Genomic DNA, 22,306 nt, shown 5'->3' on the forward strand with positions numbered 1-22,306 from the left:
GTGAGCTGCTGTTTCTGGCCTTAGATAGGGTGATGCCCACGGAAGAGGTAGCAGATAGCAGCCGTCCTTCTGGATGAACGGGAGCGCAATTCAGCCTGGGCTCTCCCGTGGCTCTTAAAACATTTGTGCCCAGCTGCTCCACAGAAGCTTTGAGTCTGCCAGTCTGCTGTGCCCCTCTTACGATAGGGCAACTTTGGATCTCTGGCACCCCACCAACTCGGGGGCCTTTGCAGAGGCCCAGAAACAGTGGACAGTTTTCCTTCCAATCGGGATCAGGCACCGTGACCAGAGGATTACTCTTCCGAGCTTTATGTAGGCCAAAGCACGTATTCCAGTAGAGATAAATTCCCTGAAGATGGGCTGCAGCACAACTCCGAAAGCTGGGAAGATAGAGCCTCTGGCCACGGTGACCGACCCAGATTGGATCTTGTGACATTATCCTGGGACACGTATATTTGCCTTCATTCGTGAGTCTTCCTTCCTTCCTTCCTTCCTTCCTTCCTTCCTTCCTTCCTTCCTTCCTTCCTTCCTTCCTTCCTTCCTTCCTTCTCTTTCCTTCCTCCCTCCGTTCCTTCCTTCCTTCCTTCCTTCCTTCCTTCCTTCCTTCCTTCCTTCCTTCCTTCCTTCCTTCCTTCCACGAGAAGATAGCAACCGTGAACATCCGCCAACATACTGGTTGAAGACTTGCTTCCTTCTCCCTTAAATAGATCTCCACTCCTTTTTTTGCAGAAGAAAGAGGACAAGAAGATGGTGAACGGCAAGGAAGGGAAGCAAGGGGGTGGAGTGTGTCCAGGTGAGAATCCCTTTTTGCATCCTTCAATGTCCTCCCTATTGAATCGGATTACAGGTTGCCTTCAACTTCGCACCATTCATTCAGCAACCGTGTGAAGTTGCAACCACCCCGGAAAAAGCGATTTGACAACTGGTCCTCCCACTTGTGACCATCACACGCATTCCCATAATCACACGCTCAAAATTCAGGTGCTTGGCAACCACCATGTACTTACAATGGCCGTAGCATCCCAGGGTCACGAGATCAACAGTTGTGACCTTCCCAGCTGGCTTCCAACAAGCAAAGTCAGCGGGGGAAGCTGGATTTGCTTTAAGGCCCATGTGATTCATTTAACAACCGCCTTGTTTAGCAATGGAAATTCTGGTCCCAGCTGTTATCGTACATTGAGGACTACCTGTCATCTCGTGAGCCTGTTTCTCTCTCTCTTTTTTTTAATGAACTCTGCTCCAAGACTCACCGTGGATGAATATAGATTCATTTGGGGTCCTATTGATAACTCCAGCTTTCTTTTGGGGGGGGGAAGCAGGAGGAGGTCCTGGAAGGACCGTGGTGGCACAGCAGTTGGCATGCAGCACTGTAGGCTAACTCACTGCTCACTGCAGCAATTCGATCCTGAGTGGCGGAAGGTTGACTCAGCCTTCCACCCTTCCCGGGTCGGTAAAATGAAGACCCAGGTTGTTGGTGGCAAAAGGCTGACTCTGTAAACCGCTTAGAGAGGCTTTAAAGCATTGTGAAGCGGTATATTAGTCTAAGTCAGGGGTCAGCAACCTTAAACCGAGGTGTTTAAAATGAGCCGAGGGGGCGCAGCAGTTAGAGTGCAGTACTGCAGGCCATTTTAGCTGACTGTGTTCAGCAGGTCAGCGGTTCAAATCTCACCGGCTCAAGGTTGACTCAGCCTTCCATCCTTCCGGGGTAGGTAAAATGAGGACCCGGATTGTTGGGGGCAATGTAAATAGATATATACATTGCTTACTGGTGTACACCGCTTAGAGAGTGCTTGCACTTAAAGCGGTATATAAGTCTCATAAATAAATAAATAAATAAACACTCAAAGAGCCACTTGGACCTGTTTCCCAGAGAAAAGAAAACACTGGGAGCCGCAAAACTTGCACATGCGCACGCGCAAGAAGGGGGAGCTTGATTGAAAAGTTTAATTAAAAAGAAATAGAGGCTGCTGTGCATGAGTTCTCTCTCTCCCTCCCTCCTTCTCTCTCTCCCTCTCTTTGTCTCCCTCCCCCCCCCTCCCTCTCTGATCTTCTGCTCACCTGGCAAGCTGGCTTCACGCTGTTCTCGGACAAGCTGACACACATTCTTATTGGGCTGGCTCTCTCCTGCCCTTGGTCTGCCAGTCCTCTTCCCCCACTCAGTGAGAGAGAGAGAGAGAGCGCGCTACTGCTTCCTGCTTCGACGCAGCAAAGACAGAAGCCCCACCTAATAAGCTTGTCAGCTTGTCCGAGAATAGCGTGAGGCCACTCTCTTTTACATACAGAGAGAAAGAGAGGGAGAGAGGGAGGGAGAGAGAGAGAGAGAAGCACAAGTGCCTCTCTCTGTCTCTCTCTCTCCCTCTCTCTCTCTCTCTCTCTCTCTCTCTGCAAATGGCGGAGGAGGCTGGGAGCCGCAGGAAAAGGCTCAAAGAGCCACATGCGGCTCCGGAGCCGCGGGTTGCCGACCTGTACGCTAAGTGCTATTGCTATTTCTCCCCTCCTTTCCTTGTGGTGCAGTGGTTAGAATGCAGTGTAGCAGGCAAACTCTGCCCACAGCCTGGAGTTCGATCCTGATCGGCTCACGATTGACTCAGCCTTCCATCCTTCCGAGATCGGTAAAATGAGGACCCAGATTGTTGGGGGGGGGGGGCAATAGGCTGACTCTGGAAAACCACTTAGAGAGGGCTGTAAAGCACTGTGAAGCGGTATATAAGTCTTCAGTGCTATTGCTATTTCTTTTACTATTCTGTGGCCTCCAGGGAGCTTAATAGAAGATTTTCTTCCATTTTCAGATAGCAAGAAATATCCCGGAAGTCTTCCCAAAGAAGAAGAACTGCCCGAGATGCAACCCTCCAGTCCAGCCAGTCGCAAAGGGCCAGGTCCGGAAGATATGCAGCACAGGTATGTAAAGAGTTGGAAAGACAGATCGGAACGTGACAGGAATGCCATGGGAGGTACTTTCCCAGAACCCCCTTCTTTGTTGCTATAAAACGATAAAGATCTCGCTCAAGTGGAGCTTCACGCATCTAGGTGGTTTTCTTGTCAACGATACGGCAGGGACTGCGAAAGCTTTCTCTTCTGGAATGTCCTGGATTTTTCTGGTATTCCTTCATCCAGCTACTAATCCAGTCCAACCAGCTGAGCCTTTTTTCAAGATCGGCCAAATTATTCAGGTGGCTGTTTTTCCACTTTGGCAACTTGAAGATGTGATGACTTCAACTCCCAGAATTCCCCACCCAGCTCAAAAGTCCTTACGCCAATCCAAGGAAGAACCCGTGGGGCTAAAGCAAAGATTTCTTGTGTGTCAGCACCTGTGTGTTGTGTGCAAAGATCTGCTCTCCAGAATGTAGATCTGGGGGTTCTCCCTTTTGCCCACCTTTGCTTTTCCTGTGCGTCTCCTTGAGGGAAGCTTGGGATGCCGTGACTTCACCCCCACCCCTTCTCTTTCCGCTGCAGCTGCCCCATCAACCCCACCCTGACCCTGGTGAATGGCCTGCAGTCCAGCAAGCATGAGAATGGCTTCCCCTCTCCCCAGGAGCCCGGTGGACGGGAGCACCCTGCAGGGTCCGGGCTAAGCGTGGCTAATGAGCCCATCCTGCCTTTTGCCAACAAGGAGCCCTTCCTCAACAACGCCGTGGCCAAGGCGCCCCAGGTCACAGGTAAAGTCGCCGCCATTCTCCAGCAAGGAGCATCTTCTGTCCAATGGGGTTCAGTAGGGAGGCGGACTCCCAGGAGGGAGGGGCTGCATTCCAGAGGAGTCGAGAGGCAACTTGGCCCAGATATTGTGGGAGAGAAAGAGGGTGAGGACAGCTCCTCCCTAACAGTTCATAGAGTACAGAACACATCGACTTACGACCACGGTTGGGGCCAGAATTTCCGTTGGTAAGCAAAGCGGTTGTTAAGTGATTCACGCTGGATCTTACAACCTTTATTACCCAATTTCAAGCAGTTGTTAAATGAATCCCATGGCCATTAAGCGAATCCAGCTTTCCCATTGATTTTGCTTAATAATAATAATAATAATGTAGTACCAATAGTAATAGGCTCCTTGGGTGCAATCCCAAAACAACTGGAGCACCACTTGAACACCACTGGCATTGACAAATTCGCTATTAGTCAATTGCAAAAGGCAGCCTTACTAGGAACTGCTTCCATCCTGCGACGATACCTGTAATACTATCAAACATCCACATCTGCCTATCCCAGGTTCTGGGTAAGGACTTGATAGGTAGACAAAATGCCAAATCCAGTCTGAACATCTGGCTGACTGTGCGATAATCCATAATAATAATAATAATAATAATAATAAATATTAATAATAAAGTTGGAAGGGACCTTGGAGGTCATTGAGTCCAACCCCCTGCTCAGGCAGGAAACCCTACACCATTTCAGACAAGTGGCTGTCCAGTCTCTTCTTAAAAACTTCCAGTGTTGGAGCATTCACTGCTTCTGGAGGCAGGTGGTTCCACTGGTTGATTGTTCTAACTATCAGGAAGTTTCTCCTTAGTTCTAGGTTGCTTCTCTCCTTGATTAGTTTCCATCCATCGTAACTGGAGGACAACCTATATTCAGTCCTGTCTTGTACAGGGAAGCTTGGCGGGTCAAACCTGGAGCGTTTTAGTCCTCCAAATTTCTGATTTGTCTCTTTTCTTTTCCTCCTGCAGAGGTTCTGTAGAAGGGAATGCCAAAGGACGGGGGCAACGGCCGGCCATCTGCAGGCTACGTTAGAATGGAGGAGGTTGACCCGGGGTGAATTCTGCCCCTCTCTGGACGTGAGGGCAATGCAAGGAGCCAGGCTGGGGTGCCAGCCCTGTGGACTCACTCACACTTCTTCCTGTCCTCATTTTATGACTAGTATTATTTTTTTAATAAGCACCTTATCCGACTGACCCCATCTCATAGCTCATCTTCAACACTATATAACCACATAGTTATTTAACTGGCTGGGTAACAAAGGATGTGAATAATGTATATAAACTTGGATGCTAGCACGAGGACTGCGCCTTTGTGATCTGGCTGCCCCTGCATTTTTAGGTGAGGGCCGGATCGCAAGGAGGGGAGATCAGACCCCCAACTCCAGAAGGGTTTTCCTAAACAAGGGTGTGTCAGTGTTGCAGGTGAGGGTGTGTTCCGGCTAACGGGAAGCATTTAGATCAGTGTTTCCTAACCTGGACAACTTTAACTCTTCCCAGTTCCCCAGCCAGCCAGCCACCCAGCCAAGGTTGAGAAACATGGATCTAGATCTCTTATTTAAAAACCTCTCCCTGTCGGTCTCAGCCAGGAGATGGGCAACATTGTGTGGTTGTGTGTGAGTGTATGTGTGTGTGCACTGTTAGCGACTCAGCAGCTGCCATCGTCCAACACACTGTGCTTTTTTTTGAGGAGGGGGTGCTGCTGTTTCTCAGTGGGGCATTGACTGGGGCTGCTGCGCTCAATGTCACGGTGACAGTATTATGCCTCTGAGCAACCTTTGTGGACAATAAAATGGAGAAATCAAGGGAGGGGCGTCTCTTCTTTGTGACTGACATTGGCCAACTGGGGGGGGGGATGTCCTGCTTACTCTGCTAAGATGGTCTTCTTAAACCTGGTGTGCACCTCTTTTTAGAGGGGGGGGGACCTGAACCGAGTAGTCTTGCAGACTGAGAGGGGCGACATATAAATGTAACAAATAAATAATCAAACTCCCCCAGTCTTACACTTATGTAGCCATCCAGCTTTCAACCAGCTCTGGGTGGCTCCCAATCAAACACCAAAAGACGCATGAAATCATATTAAAACTATAAAGCCAAACCAATGAAAACCTTCAAAAAATAACATAAACCTGGCATCGGATCCAAGTGCTAAAGGGTGATTTATCTACTCTCCTCCCAGCATTGGGGGGGGGGGGGAAGCCAGGTCTTCAAATCTTTGCGGAAGGCTGGGAGGGAGGGCAGAGGCCTGCTGAACTTCGTGGGGCAAAGAGTTCCATAGGGCGGGGCTGCCACGGAAAAGGCATGCTTCCTAGATCCCATCAGGTGGCAAAATTTAGGGGAAGGGAGTGCCCATCTCATCTGACCTAGTAGGACAGGTAGACGTCCTTAGGAAAAGGCAGTCCCGTAGGTAGCCCGTGTCTATGTCCAGAGGACTTTGAAGGTCGATGACTAATTTCCCAGTTGACCTGGGAAACTCTTGACTCTCGTAGACCAAGCTAAGTCAAAAATGCTGGAGAATTTCTGGAAGCCTGACACTCCGGCAAATTATCCATCAACAGACACACAGGCATAAGCAATATCTATTTGGTGGCGCAGTGGTTAAAGTGCAGTATTGCAGGCAAACTCTGCCCACTGCCAGGAGTTTGATCCTTGACTCAGCTTTTCATCCTTCTGAGGTTGGTAAAATGAGAACCCAAATTGTTGGGGACAATATGCAGAAAATGCTTCCAATTGTAAATTGCCCAGAGAATACTATAAAGCAGGGGTGTCCAACCTTGGCAACTATAAGACTTGTGGACTTCAACTCCCCAGCTGGCTGAGGAATTCTGGGAGCTGAAGTCCACAAGTCTTAAATTTGCCAAGGTTGGGGACTTCTGCTATAAAATGCTATGGGGTGGTATATAAGCCTAAATGCTATAATGCTATATATAATGCTACTAAAAGAGAACAAAACGCCTCCCCACCAGCTGTAAACACCCAGATAAGCAATCCAAGATTAATATCAGACTGTTAGTCAAGAAGCCAATATCCCAATCAGGAAACTGCCAATCAAACTAATAGTAAAGTATTATTACCACTTTACAATGCCTTGGTAAGGCCACACTTGGAATACTGCATCCAGTTTTGGTCACCACAATGTAAAAAAGATGTTGAGACTCTAGAAAGAGTACAGAGAAGAGCAACAAAGATGATCAGGGGACTGGAGGCTAAAACATATAAGGAACGGCTGCTGGAATTGGGTATGTCTAGTTTAACAAAGAGAAGGACGAGTTTAAGCTGCTGGACTGGTATCGGGGAGACCCGGGTTCAAATCCTCCCTCAGTCACAGAATCTCCAAAAGGTTTGAAAGATTTTTTTTTATGTCCACCCCAAAAGTGCCCCCTGGAATTGGTCATGCTGACCAAGCCCGGTGGTATTTTTGCCAATCCAGAATTAACATCCTGCCAGCACCAATCAGAACAGAGTTTTTCAACCTTGACCCATGCAGGTTATGCTGTCTCTGGCCAATCTAATCATTCCCTCCCTTGGCAGCGTCTCTTAGCCTGAGTCTCCCAAGATTTTTTTCCACATAACATTACATCTCTGTGCAGCTGCCCCACCCCTTGGCCCAGGGCTCCCTGCAATAGCCAGCCTTCTAGATCTCATAATAATAATAGTAGTAAAGTTGGAAGGGACCTTGGAGGTCACCTAGTCCAACCCCCTGCTCAGGTAGGAAACCCTACACCATTTCAGACAAATGGCTGTCCAGTCTCTTCTTAAAAATTTCCAGTGTTGGAGCATTTACTGCTTCTGGAGGCAGGCTGTTCCACTGATTAATTGTTCTCACTGTCAGGAAGTTTCTCCTTAATTCTAGACTGCTTCTCTCCTTGATTAGTTTCCACCTGTTGCTTCTTGTCCTGCCTTCAGGCACTTTGGAGAATAGCTTGATTCCCTCTTCTTTATGGCAGCCCCTGAGATATTGGAACACGGCTATCATGTCCCCCCTTGTCCTTCTCTTCGTTAAACTAGACATACCCAATTCCAGCAATCGTTCCTTATATGTTTTAGCCTCCAGTCCCCTAATCATCTTTGTTGCTCTTCTCTGTACTCTTTCTAGAGTCTCAACATCTTTTTTACATCGTGGTGACCAAAACTGGATGCAGTATTCCAAATGTGGCCTTACCAAGGCATTGAAGAGTGGTATTAATACTTCACGTGATCTTGATTCTATCCTTCTGTTAATGCAGCCTAGCACTGTGTTGGCCTTTTTGGCAGCTGCAGCACACTGCTGGCTCATATTTAAGTGATTGTCTACTAGGACTCCGAGGTCCCTCTCACAGTTACTACTATTGAGCATGGTGCCACCTATGCTGTACTTGTGCATTTGGTTTTTCTTGCCTAAATGTAGAACCTTGCTTTTTTCACCCTTGAATTTCATTTTGTTAGTTAGTGCCCAGTGTTCAAGTCTGCCCAGATCCTTCTGTATCTTAAGCCTGTCTTCATGTCAAAACAGAAATCAGTGTTGTTCTTTGGAAGCACCCTGCCAGACAGGGAGGAGGGATCAAGTCACTGCGCAACCATAAAGAAGCAGGCAAACCTCCCTGAATTCTTTATAGTCTTGTATAATTGTTCCCAACAGAGAGCTGCCACACTGGGAACATTCTGTATTATAGACAGACTATAATAAAGTAGCTGGAACTCTGCACATGTAAGTCTGGTTGTTCCAGCCTGACAGCTGCCATTTAGGCTCCATTGACTTGGACAAATGGGCAGGAACCTCCACGCAGCTTTTGTGAATCAACTGTAGAGTCAACGTTTTAAAAAGGGTTTGCATTCTTGATGCCTGTTATATTTTCGGCCATCTCAACTCCATCTTTCCCTGAAGAGCAGAGGCCCAATGGGTAACAGTCCAGAGATCTTCAAAATGTTTTCTCCAACAGCAGTAAACCTGAACCAAATAAATATTCCATTGTCCAAACTTTCCCCGAGTTTGTGCCCAATCCAAGAATTCGATAAAACATGCCAGATGATCAACGGAGGTCATCGAAAATATATTTACTCAACCCAAGTAACATGGGATGGCTGCCAGAGTGGATTGCTCTCCTATCTCCCTTCTCATAGTCTTACAGAGTCATCTGGGCGGTGTAGAAATTTAGTAAAACAGGTTTTCAGTTGAAAGATTTAGCTAGTCATCAAATGGAATGTATTAATTTATTGCAATACACGTACTCCTCAACTTAATAACCAGTGACTTATGACAGAGCCCCCCCCCAAGTTCCCATGGCCACCCCTCCCCCACAGTCATGCGACCACAATGTCTCATAGCAAATAATGTTTGCTTAACAACTACTGCAAAACAGGTTGTAAACTTGAGTGTGATCACATGGTAACCCACTAACAACTGTCACAACCACATATAAAGAATGCTTGAAGGAATTGGGTATGTCTAGTTTAATGAAGAGAAGGACGAGGGGGGACATGATAGCAGTCTTCCAATATCTCAGGGGCTGCCACAAAGAAGAGGGAGTCAAGCTATTTTCCAAAGCACCTGAAGGCAGGAGAAGAAGCAACGGATGGAAACTAATCAAGGAGAGAAGCAACCTAGAACTAAGGAGAAACTTCCTGACAGTGAGAACAATTAACAGTGGAACGACCTGCCTCCAGAAGCGGTGAATGCTCCAACACTGGAAGTTTTTAAGAAGAGACTGGACAGCCATTTGTCCGAAATGGTGTAGGGTTTCCGGCCTGAGCAGGAGGTTGGACTAAATGACCTCCAAGGTCCCTTCCAACTTTTTATTATTATTATTATCGATCATCGCACAGTCAGCCAGATGTTCAGACTGGATTTGGCATTTTGTCTACCTATCGAGTCCTTACCCAGGACCTGGGATAGGCAGATGTGGATGTTTGATGGTATTACAGATATCGTCGCAGGATGGAAGCAGTTCCTAGTAAGGCCGCCTTTTGCAATTGACTAATAGCGAATTTGTCAATGCCAATGGTGTTCAAGTGGTGCTCCAGTTGTTTTGGGATTGCACCCAAGGAGCCTATGACTATTGGTACTACCCTTGCTTGCTTTTGCCACAGTCTTTCTATTTCTATTTGTAGGTCTTTGTATTTTGTTATCTTCTTCAGTTCTTTCTCTTCTATTCTGCTGTCTCCAGGCATTATTATTATTATTATTATTATTACGTTAGAACCAAAACTACAGGCTCAATTATGGCCATAAGTCAAGAGCTACCTATCTTCCTCCTGTGCAGTTCTTATTTTTTTCATACTCTGTTAAAAGGGATGTTTCCTCGTCTATAATTAACCACAAATGTCTTGCAAAAGAGCATCTCGTCTTTCGTAGGTATATATCTTCGAACACATAAAATATTTGTCTTCTTTTATGAAGGTCTGCCAAAGTGCTGTGCTCATTTATCTATGTTGTCTTTCAACAATCCTTAATTTAAACATACTGTAAATGTGTAAGGAAAATCCTCTTAACACTATGAATGCTGACTCACCACTGCAACTGTGTTATCCCATCTGGCTTTCCAAGCTTCGAAAGGCAAGTTTTGGATTGATGAACCGGAGCTGTTTGGAAGGATGGAGGAATTAGGAGTTAGGTAGGAGTTATGTTTGTATGCTGCAAAAAAGACTGGAAATGGCTTCTTTAGACGTTGTTTTCTCTTTTCTTGTCTCTGTGAGAAATTTGATATCCAAATATATTTTATTCTGTATACTGTTTCCATCTTCCCCTTAAAATATTAACAGAATCCACAATGATCTGAGAATCAGTGTCTCTGCTAGATTATTAACAGTCAAGCAAACTTCCTCAAGTAAATTGCCCAGATCTAATCCACATATCAAAGGATAAGGTCTGCAAACACAAACTGAACTAATTAAATTAGGTCTCCCAGAGGAACTGCTTTTTCACAAGAATAAACATACTTCCCACACACACACACACACACATCAAGTATCACTCTAGGTTCAGCATGTGATACCCCAGACAAGCTCCCCCTATAAAAAAAATCTGCTGCTGTACCCCATTTCTCTGGCAAGCTGTTCTGCTTTCAGGAATAAATATTCTTTCCTCACAGCTGTCTGGATCTCATTTTTGTTTATTCTTGGGCAGCAGCTCCGACTGGGGTTGGAACCCCAAATTATTCTTCGGGCAACTCTTTAACTGTGTTGAAGGAAAAGTCTTCATCATGATTCAGGCTGGCCGGGAATAAACAACATGGTGACTGCTTTAGGAAGAAGGTTGCAGTTTATTGAAGAGAAGAGCCAGACCGGAAGATGGCTCTGGAAGAAAAGAGAGAGAGAGCACACACGTAGGAAGTGGGTTTTTATACCCTCTGGAGCCTTTTGTTCATCCTGTGGCATGAACTTTGACCTGAGTCTGTGTTTGCCTTTCTGGTATTCTGATGGTAGTGGATTAATCCTATTAAATCCCAAGGGTCATATCCTGCTTCCCTGGGGCTGATAATGCTTAGATTTTTGGTGTTTCTTCCTAACCCGTTTCCTGACTCCAGTCTGACAAGATTATCACATCTGCAATTTGCAGACTTGGTTTCTGTTTGGGACAGAGAGACTTGGGGGGGGGGTTGGTTTCTGCCTTTAAAATCCTTTAGGGCAGGAGTAGGCAACCTTGGCTCTTTTATGACTCGTGGACTTCAACTCCCAGAATCCCTGAGCCAGCCTCGCTGAGGAGAAATGGAGAGGTTTCTATGCTGAGCCATGCTGGCTCAGGAATTCTGGGAGTTGAAGTCCACGAGTCATAAAAGAGCCCAGGTTGCCTACCGGTGCCCTAGGCCTAGGCCGCTTTATGATTCATGAACTTCAACTCCCAGAATTCCTGAGCCAGCCGCACTGAGGAGGAGAGGTTTCCAAGCTGAGCCATGCTGGCTCAGGAATTCTGGGAGTTGAAGTCCATGAGTCATAAAAGAGCCCAGGTTGCCTACCCGTGCCCTAGGCCTAGGCTGCTTTATGATTCGTGGACTTCAACTCCCAGAATTCCTGAGCCAGCCACACTGAGGAGAAGTGGAGAGGTTTCCAAGCTGAGCCATGCTGGCTCAGGAATTCTGGGAGTTGAAGTCCACCAGTCATGAAGGGGCCCAGATTGCCTACCCCTGCTTTAGGGAAATACATTCTATCTTTTAAATATTTCCAAAAATATTTCTTTCTCGGGGAGGGGGGAGCTGACTTCCCACAACTGCATTCTCACTTTTTAAAATAATAATAATAAAAAAATCTTTTCACACCCGTTCCTTTATTTCCCCTAATGCTTCCTTTATATTTTTAATTCTGTCCCCTTCCCCCCCCCCCCCAAAAAAAAACAAGCCTCAAGGGTTTAGTTCGGGATTGAATGGAAGCCACAGAAGCCAAATCATTTCCTGGACCTGAACTGGATTCACTTTCGTTTCCCTCCGGCTTGAAGCGGAAACCGAAACTGACTCCCTGCCCGCTCCATAAAAGCGGGAAGGGGGCGCTGCGCCTCCAGTCGCCGCACAGTCTCTCCGCCGTTGCGCCGCTTCTGCAAGAGCTGCAAGCGGTGCGAAGCCGGGTCTGGTTTAACGGGCGGGGAAGGGTCTCCCGGCAATGGATAAGCCCCAGGATTCTCGGGCGGGGACGTACATGGCAGGGGGCTGCGGGGGGGGGGGGGAGGGAAAGCGGGGATGCTCTCACGCCATCCCTTCCCTGGACCATTTTTAATACCCCCCCCCCGCAATTGGGAAGATGAGAGGGGCGGGGGGGGCTGTTGGATGCCGGCTGGGTTTGGGGGAGAGGGAAGGGGGGGGGAGTGGATCAGCCGCCCCTGCTGAGTAGCCTGCGAGGAGGAGGATAAAACGCAACTGCCTATCGGGCTGCTTGGAACCCGACTCCGAAAGGAGGCTGCGCTCGGGTGGGTTTTGGAAGAGGGGAGAAGCCCCCCTGATGCTCGCGGAGGGCTTTGGAGAGAGCTTGCTGGAAGGGAAGGGAATGCATTTTGCCCCCCCCCTTGCAAGGGGGGGTGGGAAGGGGAGGGTGGCAAGGAATGGCTCTTTTCCCAAAAGGCCCTTGCAACTTCTCCAAGCGCCTGATCCGGCTGGCGAGAAGAGTCTCTCTCTCCTTTTGCTCCACTACACAAACCAGCATCCTTGTTCCTGCTGGCTGGGGCTGCTGGGGTTTGGAACTGCCGAGGGAGCCTTTGGGTTAGGATTGGCTCACCTGTTTCCAGCAAGATGCATGGGGGGGGGAAGAGGTTGGGTGTCCTCCCAAGGTCAGGATGAGAAAATTCCTGCACGTAATTCCTTTTCGGCTGGCTGAGGTGCATTTGTCTTCGTGCAGGGCTGTCTGCATCGGCTGGAAAGGAAGACCAATAGTTACCAATGGGTGAGTTTGCTCTTTGAGTACATCCTAACTGTTAGCAAGGAAGTTTCCTTCCACTCTTCCTGGTAGCAGATGCTTTCCCCTCAGGCCTGCCTTTCCCTTCTGCCCTGTTCCCTCTCCCTTCCCTCTTCCTTCCCTTCCCCTCCCTTCCCTTAATTTCCTCTTTTCCCAATTGGTTTTGTTTGGAAATATTTCTCCTTGCTTTTATTACCCTGAAATGAATGAAGCAACCTAGGTGGTTAGTCTACACAGCCACAATATTATAACTAAGCAAGTTAGATTTAAACCTGATTTTTTTTTTCTGCTTTGTTCAACCAGCCATCTTCCTATCTGGTTCCTTTGGATGGTTAAGTTATATTAAGGAACCAGGAGAGGCCGGTTGTGGGAGTGTAGCCATAAAGGGGGGTTCCTAGATCTAGTCGTTTTGTGCAGTCAGCTACAGCTAGTTGGAATGCAAATATTTTCTGCTATTGGTACTTGGGCCTGGCCGTCATGTTTTGTCAGAGGGTCTCATACTTTGTCAGATTGTGTCCCCTGCCATTTGAATTTGTATGATTCCCCCCCCCCCCAAAAAAAAAATAATAAAATGGTTTCCTTGGGGTTTGTGTCAAGCAAAAAATAAATGTCAGGCCCCAGGAACTATGAATGACACCTGCAGTTAGTTTAGTTTCCTTTGTTGTTCTTCACCTATTTGTTTTGACAAATAACTCAACATGGCAAACATCCATCTTCCTCCTTCTATTTTCCCCACAACAGCCTAGTGGGGTGGGCTGAGAGTGAGCAACTGGCTTTCATGGCTAAAGTGGGAGTTGAACTCACAGGCTCCCGCTTTCTAGTCTGGTGCCTTAACCACTAGACCAGGGGTCCCCAACCCCCAGTCTGTGGACTGGTACTGGGCTGCAGCATGCCAGCAACCAGTCTGCACAAACAAGCAAAGCCCCGTCCATGGGATTCAGGCAGCACACAAACCCACGCACTCTCCAGTTTGTAAAAACCTCTCTCCATGGAACCAGTCCCTGGTGCCCAAAAGGTTGGGGACCTCCGCACTAGACCAGGGGTAGGCAACCTTGGCTCTTTTATGATTCGTGGACTTCAACTCCCAGAATTCCTGAGCCAGCCATGCTGAGGGGAAAAGGAGAGGTTTCCAAGCTGAGCCATGCTGGCTCAGGAATTCTGGGAGTTGAAGTCCACCAGTCGTGAAGGGGACCATAGTTCCCCCATGCTGGCTCAGGAATTCTGGGAGTTGAAGTCCACCAGTCATGAAGGGGCCATAGTTCCCCCATGCTGGCTCAGGAATTCTGGGAGTTGAAGTCCACGAGTCATAAAAGAGCCAAGGTTGCCTACCCCTGCACTAGACCAAACTGGCTCTAATTTGCCTTTGCTGATGAGGATATACAGGAAAGGCAGTGGGTGGTTCTTCCCTTGTGAATTTTATTCTTTTGAAGATACAGTATTCATCGTTTCATATGACTCTAGAAAAGAATCTTGCCAGACTGAAGCAACTGTTTGCATAATTGCAGATATACTCTGGGAATAATTAGAGAGGAGACGTTTTAACCCCTTTCCTGCTAGCCAAACTCTACAAGCAGCATTGCCTCTTTGCTCTCTAGAAAGCAGCTCCTCCCTCCTGGGAATCCAGACTACATTCCCACCACAATATGCTTTCTAAAATGGCAGCACTTCACCCTGGCTTCCTTCACTCTCAAGTGTGCAAAAACCCAACACTCTTAAGGACCATCCTCTTCGGGAATCGTGTTACGCGACCTTGCTCTGCATTGGATTTGGAGACTTTTAGCAAGAGAGGAACTGTGGATAAAGCTGTTCGGGGTGAGTCTCTGTTGCGGGGGTTGAAGGTGTCAGCACAGCAGCAGCAGTGTCGGGTTGCGCGTTCCGAGGTGGAGGCAATGTGAAAGAGGAAACAGGTAGACAGAGTGGAGGTCTAGCAACTAAGCTAAAGGATAATACATATAGAGCAGGGGTCTTCAAACTTGGCCCTTTTATGACTTGTGGACTTCAACTCCCAGAATTCCTCAGTTAAAGTGGGAAAGAAATAGAATAACATAGAATAAAGAAGAATAAAGTATAATAATAATAATAATAATAATAATAATAATAATAATAATGAAAAATCACTAAAAGCAAAAATCATGTGTCTGCATAATCTCTGAAAGAAAGCTGTGTTAGCCAACAGCTGTATTAACAGTACGTGAATGACCTAATGCATATTTAGAAACATTGTATAAAAGTAAAAACTGCCTTCATTGTATTCCCATGAGAAATGGACTTAACGTGTGAGAAACTATCTGAATGTTACACAAAGTAGATTCCATATACAATGTAAGATTCCATCTATGCTTCCTTTGTTCCTGAGAAAAAGAAACCTATAAAGCTTTAGTTTAGACCCTCCCCCTTGTTCAAAAATTTGCTGATTGTTAAATCACTTCTGAACCTTTTTGTGCAAAAATAAAGATCTCTCTTTCACCCATGGAATTTCGTAAAAGTCCTTATATTTTTTTAAGGCTTTATTTTTCCACAAGACAGTGAAGTCCACAAGTCATAAAAGGGCCAAGTTTGAAGACCCCTGATATATAGTGTCGCTACCATCTATTTCGTTCGCTAATGTGCTCCTTAAAGCCTAAAATGGATTATAGGAAGCTAGAGTTAATAAACTGGCAAATGAGAAACTGCTGTTGTCATTGCAATGGAAACTTGGTTAAAGCATTTCATCCCAGATAGTTTGAGTGGATGTTCAACATTTCGGCTTGCAGGTAATCCCCCCAGATACGAGCGTTTATTTAGCGACATTTCACAAAAAAGAGGTTATTCAGAAAGGGTACTTATGTTAAAAATTCAAAATTGCGATCAAAAACAGGCCTCTGTAGCCATGTGACTTGCATTGAATCTCGACTGCTGCGGTGGCCATTTTAACTCTGACTTGCCTGGGTCGGTTCGGGCCTACGAGAAAGTTTTAAATTTAAATTGCCTCCAGAGGTTGTGGGTGTTCTCTCACTGGAGGCTTTTAAGAAGAGTCTGGATAGGCATTTATCAGAAATACAGTACAATGCTGTACTCTCTTGTGAGAGCAGTGGGTTAGACTAGATGATCTCAAGGTCCCTTCCATCTCAGTTACTGTTGCAAACCAACAGTTCTGTAAACTCCACCCCATCTCCCTCTGCATGCCTGCTGGAGATGCTTAAGCTAATGGCCCTGTGTGTGTGTGTGTGTTTTAAAGCAATTGGAGATTTCTGTAAACACCTACTTTACTTTTACTTTTACTTTTTTACTTTACTTTGCTTTTTTAATGGCAGCTGCAATCATAGAGTTCTCCACCCCCCTCTGAAGAAGCTTGAGCTGCCTAGCAACAAATGACTTTAAAAAAAAAAGCCTACTGCCTACTTGGGAGGCAGTTTACAAGTACTGTGGTTACTGAAACCGGAAACAGCTGATTTGCAGCTGGAAACAGCCTGCAGCAGCAGCGGGAAAAGTCTCTCACTTCAGGCAGCCATCGGAGGAAATAGTAAATCAAATCTTCGTTCATTTAACCACCCATTTGATTCAATTAATGAGTGTCATTTTAAAATGTAACATTGAGTCTGATTCATTTGATGATTACGAGCCTAATGGGCAGACTCTATTAGGCTCTGGACTACCTGTATTTTCTGAGAGCGGGCATCAGAATTTGATTTTTTAATGGATGCCAGTGTGTTGACAGAAAAAAAAATGACAAAGGTTGTCTTTTAGTCACATTTATAGGTCATAAAGCAGGTTGGCTGGGGAATTCTGGGAATTGAAGTCCACACATCTTAAAGGAGCCGAGGATGAGAAACGCTGATACGAAGTAACAATATGACGTTAAAATAAAGCAATATCCATGGAAAGAAGAGCAATAATTTTGGTTTTCATATAGGCCTTTGTGTTGTTTTGTGTAGGAGGATAGGCAGAGTCAAGAGAGGAATCAGATGGAGTCCTTAAGTTCCCACAAGGGATCCAAGCCCAGCCCCTCTTGAATGCCGTTAACTCTTACCGAGTGCCAATTTAATGCTGATCTTTAGTTGACCAGATTCTTGCGTATAGGCCTGAGCAATAAATCGGCTTACCTAGAACTTTAACTATGATTCTTTGTGCCTAGCAGCTTTTCATCTAGTCTTTAACACTTTTGTGTACCAGATTTGACGAGTGTGCTCCAACCACTCTCCATTTGTGGTCTTGTGATCTCACTTGGGGAAAAATGGGTTAGTAGCTTCCCTGCAGCCTCTTAAGGGTCACAGGATGGTGCTATCACCCAAGTACATATGACGGTGTTTGGGGTTCATTTATGGTGGAGGTTGGAAAATGTGGTTTGAACATAGTCAAGAAGCTACAGTTCAGTAAACTGGTTGTCCAATTTTGTCTGGATTGCTACCCCACTACTTTGGTTTGGTTTTTCGATTCTTGTGGACTACAATCTTGTCTATTTCATTAACATAAGTCTCTTTACCTCCAGATTCTATACTTGGTGCTGCGGTTGGCCTGGGTGAGTTGTTGGTTTCTTCCTCCATCCGTATAGAAATGCAGGTCCTTGTGGGAACTGGAGGGTTTGAGATTACTCTTTTTGTCCTTGACTTTTAGTGTCTACCAAGTAAGAGGTGGAGGCTGAAGGGGGTGGAAGAGAAAAATAGATAAGCTGATAATGTCCAGTCGTTTGGATTCCATCACTCAAAATTGGGTGGGGATTCTGGGCTTTCTGTTCAGAAATCACCAGAACAGGAAAAGAATATTAACCTTGCTTCTTGTGAATCCTGGGATTATAGTCTTTGTCTACAGTTAGTCCTCGGCTTAGGACTGCTTGAAGTTACAACAACCTCGGAATGGATGCTTTACAGCCCATAAAGCAGTGGTTCTCAAGCTGTGGGTCGGGACCCCATTTGGGGTCGAACGACCATTTCATGGGGGTCGCCAAACAACGCAATCCGCCATTTTCCCCCCTTTTCTTTGGCCACGCCCCTGGCACCCGGTGATGTATAAGTGGTTGGGGGTCACTACAACATGGGGAACTGTATCATGGGGTCGTGGCATTAGAAAGGTTGAGAACCACTGCCATAAAGCATTTCCAGAGGTGGAAAAATGTTGCTTCTGCTCCTTCAGCATGGCCACATGACCACATTTTGGGCGTTTTGGCAATAGGCTCGCCTTTTTTTTTTTTGTGAAAAATTTTTTTATTTTCAATTTTACATTACATTCATGAAAAATACTTCAGATAAAGAGTAAAGTAAACTTATACACACAACTTTCGGTATTGCTCACCCATTTCCCCCCAAACTGCATCCTCCCTCTATAACCTCTTCTCTCACTTTCCTCTTTTCCTCTTCTTCCTCACTCTCCCCCTCTCCTCCTTCTCCTCAACCTTCCTACTTAATTTTCTCCCCTTCCTCCTGTCTTCTCACTCCGGATGAAGTCCAGGGGAAATGCTCGAGCAATTCCTCTCTCCAAATTAAAACATCAATATTATATACAATGAAACTTATTTCTACTTATCTGAGCTATTTAACCCCAATAGGCTCGCCTTTATAACCCATTGCCGTGTCCTGCAGTCACATGACTGTTTTGGGTCAGTTTCAGAAGAATGGGTTTATTTAATGGCCACCCCATTGGCTTAAGTCAAGGACTACCTGAACCTGGAAGAAATCAGGATGGGGAATCTGAATTATTCTCAAGGAGAGGGATTCACTGCAGGATTGGGGACCACAATTCAACTATGTGCTGTTCTTCTGGAGGAATCCCCAAAGTCCTGTGCTGGCATTGGCTCTTGTCCATCCTGGTTGTGGGGAGGGTTCACTAAACTACTCCCATCCCCATGCTTTGTGTTTATATCCTCCAAAACCGTAGTCAGAAACTGCCGCTGGAATTAATCGTTCTGCAGCCAGTGGTGGGAACCAACAAGCCGCAGGTGGATCATCTTGACTGCGCATCGTGTACCATCCAGTGCAAACTTCTGGAACAGAACATGTGCGTAACTGATCCTTCTGGGACCGCTCCAGAAGCGTTCAGGACATGCACTCTTTCTTCCCCATTGCTAACTGAGGAACTCTGGGAGTTGAAGTCCACAAGTCTTAAAGTGACCAAGTTTGGAGATCCTTAGTTTAGGGTGTTGTCTTTCAGAAGACAGCTGGGTCATCCTAGATCAGGGGCCTGCAACCTTGACAACTTGAAGACTTGTGGATTTCAGCTCCCAGAATTCCTCAGCCAGCATAGCTGGCTGAGGAATTCTGGGAGCTGAAGTCCACAAGTCTTCAAGTTGTCAAGGTTGCAAACCCCCGTCCTAGATCATTATGGAGTTTCTCTTGGCCTCTAAAAGTTGGCAATTCTTCCTGCGACACAAGGACCACAGTCAGCTCCATTTGTTTCCTTCCTCTACAGGTGTGGCTGTGGTGGGCATCCCGGCCGCAGCTGGCGCTTTGGGTTTCACTGCTGCAGGAATTGCAGCTGGTTCAATTGGGGCCAAAATGATGTCTGCTGCTGCCATCGCAAATGGAGGCGGAGTGGCCGCTGGGGGCGTGGTTGCCACCCTGCAGTCCATTGGTACGTTTCCTGGCCCTGCCCCGAGGATAGGTCTGATCAATGGGGACTGGCATCTTATCTTTTGCCTTATACCTCTCTTTGTCTAGGGGCTGCAGGGGTGCCGGCCGCCGTGTCGGCAGCAATAACAGCCACAGGAGCAGCGCTGGGAGCCTTAAAGGACCTTTGCAGTTGAGAGGCCAGCGGGGACCCCCCCCCTTCCATGAAATTAGTTTTGACTGTCAAAAGGCCTCTAGAGAAACCTGCTTGCAGAGGAAACGGCTGTTCCTTCTTACCTCCTTGCTTGAATTATTGTAGTTAATAGCCTACTTCCTCCTAGATTTGTTCAACTGCTTTTCTTGTAATAAAAATATCTTTTTGTCTCAGTTTATGTGAAATGTAACGGGATGTCCACCTCGATGGGTTTCCATTGACCCAAATTTGCAATCGCCTCCTTTTCCCGGCCGTGAAGAGGCAAAAAAAAAAAAAAAAAAAACCCAACCAAAAAAAACCAACCCAAGCCTCTTTTCTGAACCTCAAAACACTACTGATGCGCAAGGCGAAACGTACACCTTTTCCAATCCCCTGGGACCTTTTATTGGTGAGGTTCTTTTTTCCCTTCTGTTGCAGCTGGACCCAAGCAAAACCTACAAAGAACGGCTGCGGGACTTGGATTTGGCTAGTCTAAAGAAAAGAAGGAATAGGGGAGACATGATAGCAGTGTTTGAATATCTGAGGGGCTGCCACAAGGCAGAGGGGGCCAGGTTGTTCACCAGAGCACCAGAGGGAAGGACGAGAAACAATGGTTGGAAATTGATCAAAGAGAAAAGCAACCTGGAATTAAAGAGAAACTTCCTGACAGTGAAGACAATCAACCAGTGGAAAAGCTTTACCCCCAGAAATCGTGGGCGCTCCATCACTGGAGATTTTTAAGAAGAGACTAGACAATCACCTGTCTGAGATGGTGTAGGTTCTCCTGCTTGAGCAAGGGGCTGGACTAGAAGACCTCCAAGGTCCCTTCCAGCTATACTCTATTTTAAAATAAAACTCTTTGTTTTCTATGCGGTCCTAGTCCATTTGGATGGCTCACCAATGGTATAAATCAGATGCTCCTCCTTATTCCTTAGAAAGAGCTGGTATATTCTGTTAGCTTAATTCTAAAAAAAAAAAACTTGTAGTAGTTTATGACTAGGAACCTGGACTGGACAAAAAAGTTGTTACTCCAAGGAAGGATGCAGTCATGTGATGGGCGATATTTCAATAGCCATAAACGCAAGGATTGGTGGCAAACATTTTTTATTCAGTGTTGTTAACTTCAACCATTCACTAAATGAATGGTTATAAGTTGATCACCTGTGCTTCCAATAATTCAGTTCCTTTTACTGCTCTATTGAACAGTTGTTCAAGTTTACATAAAGGGGGGTGGGGTTCCCAGCCAAAACCAAATCCCATTTTACTGTTTCACTAATGGGGGCTAATCCTGCTCTTGCTTAACTGGGGCTTCAGTTTTGCAAAAGAACACCCTTGCTCCCCAAGAGGTGTGGGGTTCATTTCCCAAACCTCAAGAGTCTCTGTTCTGCAGAGCTGCCCTGCTTTTCTTCATACAAAGCTCTAGGGCCATGGTAGTGAACTTATAGCATGTGTGCCACAAGTGGCATGCAGAGCTCTCTGTGGGCACGCGCACCGTCACCCAAGTCTTAGGCCTTCAGTTGAGTTTTATAAAATCTTTTCGCTTTAGGCCTCCGCCGTGTGCAAAAAAAAAAAGTTCGATCAATTTCAACTTCTAGCAGGAAAAAAAAAAGATCTCACAAAGTTGGAATTGACTGAATTTTTTAGTCCCACCCAGTCTGCCGTTACCAGCGCAGCCACGCCCATCCAATGGGGCACCCCACCCAGCACCCGACAATACATAAGTGGGTTTTGGGTTGCAGTTTGGGCACTCGGTCTCTAAAAGCTTCGCCATCACTGTTCTAGGGAGACCAATCTCCCCACGCCAAACAAGAATTCTTCTGGAAGGGTGGATCACCATCCTATGGGAGAGGGCCAAGGTAATTCCCTTCCTGTTGCTCCATTTTACCACCTTTCCTGCCACAGTTGTAAGCAAGTCACTGTCGTTAAGTTAGTATTAAGTGAACCTGGCTTCTCCATTGGCTTTGCTTGTAAGGTTGCAAATGGTGATCGTGTGAACCCAGGAAACTGCATCCGTCATAAATATGAAGCAACTGCCAACCGTGTGACCATGGGGATGCTCCAGCGGTCGTTACGTGTAAAAAGTCATCACTTTTTTTCAGCGCCATTGTAACTTTGGTCATTAACAAATAGTTGCAAGTCAAGAACTACTAGTAGACTGATGGACAGAGCGCCACTCTTCTGACGGCTTCCCCGGATGTGTGTGCTTGGGAGGCCTCTGGGCACATTCCTGTGCAATTACGACACCAGTTTTAAGTGTTTGCTTTTTACAGAAGCCACACACTACACAGCATGAAACAAATATGTTCCTTTCTCAACTTTTCATGAAAACAAAATGCATCTGAAATTCAACTGCAAATTCATACAACTACATCAGGGGTCAAGGCCATGGTTTTCCCAGTTGCAATGTATGGCTGTGAAAGTTGGACCATAAGAAAGGCTGAGTGCCAAAGAATTGGGGCCTTTGAACTCTGGTGCTGGAGAAGACGCCTACGAGTCCCCTGGACTGCAAGGCAATCAAAATGGTCAGTCCTAGAGATCAACCCCGACTGCTC

General features: G+C 46.4%; 2 protein-coding genes across 7 annotated transcripts in view; both read left to right on the top strand.

Annotated features, from left to right (window-relative positions):
- The window catches only part of MAP7D1 (MAP7 domain containing 1), a 72,070-nt gene extending 66,575 nt beyond the window's left edge, over nucleotides 1–5,495 (top strand). For 3 of the 4 annotated variants that reach the window (XM_039353355.1, XM_039353357.1, XM_039353358.1), the window contains 4 exons: nucleotides 730–793; nucleotides 2,790–2,898; nucleotides 3,454–3,656; nucleotides 4,662–5,495. In XM_039353355.1, coding sequence (XP_039209289.1) covers nucleotides 730–793; nucleotides 2,790–2,898; nucleotides 3,454–3,656; nucleotides 4,662–4,672 — 387 coding nt within the window. In that variant the 3' untranslated portion in view covers nucleotides 4,673–5,495. The remainder of the gene's footprint in view (nucleotides 1–729; nucleotides 794–2,789; nucleotides 2,899–3,453; nucleotides 3,657–4,661) is intronic. The other variant, XM_039353356.1, reaches the window with a different exon arrangement.
- A 6,596-nt stretch (nucleotides 5,496–12,091) lies between these two features.
- Nucleotides 12,092–19,953, top strand: LOC120312534 (interferon alpha-inducible protein 27-like protein 2A). Of its 3 annotated transcripts, none has more exons than XM_039353359.1 (6): nucleotides 12,092–12,210; nucleotides 12,987–13,031; nucleotides 14,639–14,855; nucleotides 17,512–17,541; nucleotides 19,425–19,586; nucleotides 19,673–19,953. In XM_039353359.1, exons 3-6 carry the CDS (start codon nucleotides 14,687–14,689, stop codon nucleotides 19,756–19,758), a joined length of 447 nt encoding a protein of 148 aa, XP_039209293.1. In that variant the 5' UTR covers nucleotides 12,092–12,210; nucleotides 12,987–13,031; nucleotides 14,639–14,686; the 3' UTR covers nucleotides 19,759–19,953. The 3 variants fall into 3 exon arrangements, with proteins under 3 accessions (XP_039209293.1, XP_039209294.1, XP_039209295.1); XM_039353360.1 differs by having other exon boundaries at nucleotides 12,113–12,210; nucleotides 14,549–14,855; XM_039353361.1 differs by lacking the exon at nucleotides 14,639–14,855 and having other exon boundaries at nucleotides 12,142–12,210.
- Nucleotides 19,954–22,306: the final 2,353 nt, after the last annotated feature.

This window comes from Crotalus tigris, unplaced genomic scaffold (assembly GCF_016545835.1).
Source record: "Crotalus tigris isolate CLP2741 ecotype Arizona unplaced genomic scaffold, ASM1654583v1 scf7180000018517.1768243, whole genome shotgun sequence".
Classification (NCBI taxonomy): Eukaryota; Metazoa; Chordata; class Lepidosauria; order Squamata; family Viperidae; genus Crotalus; species Crotalus tigris.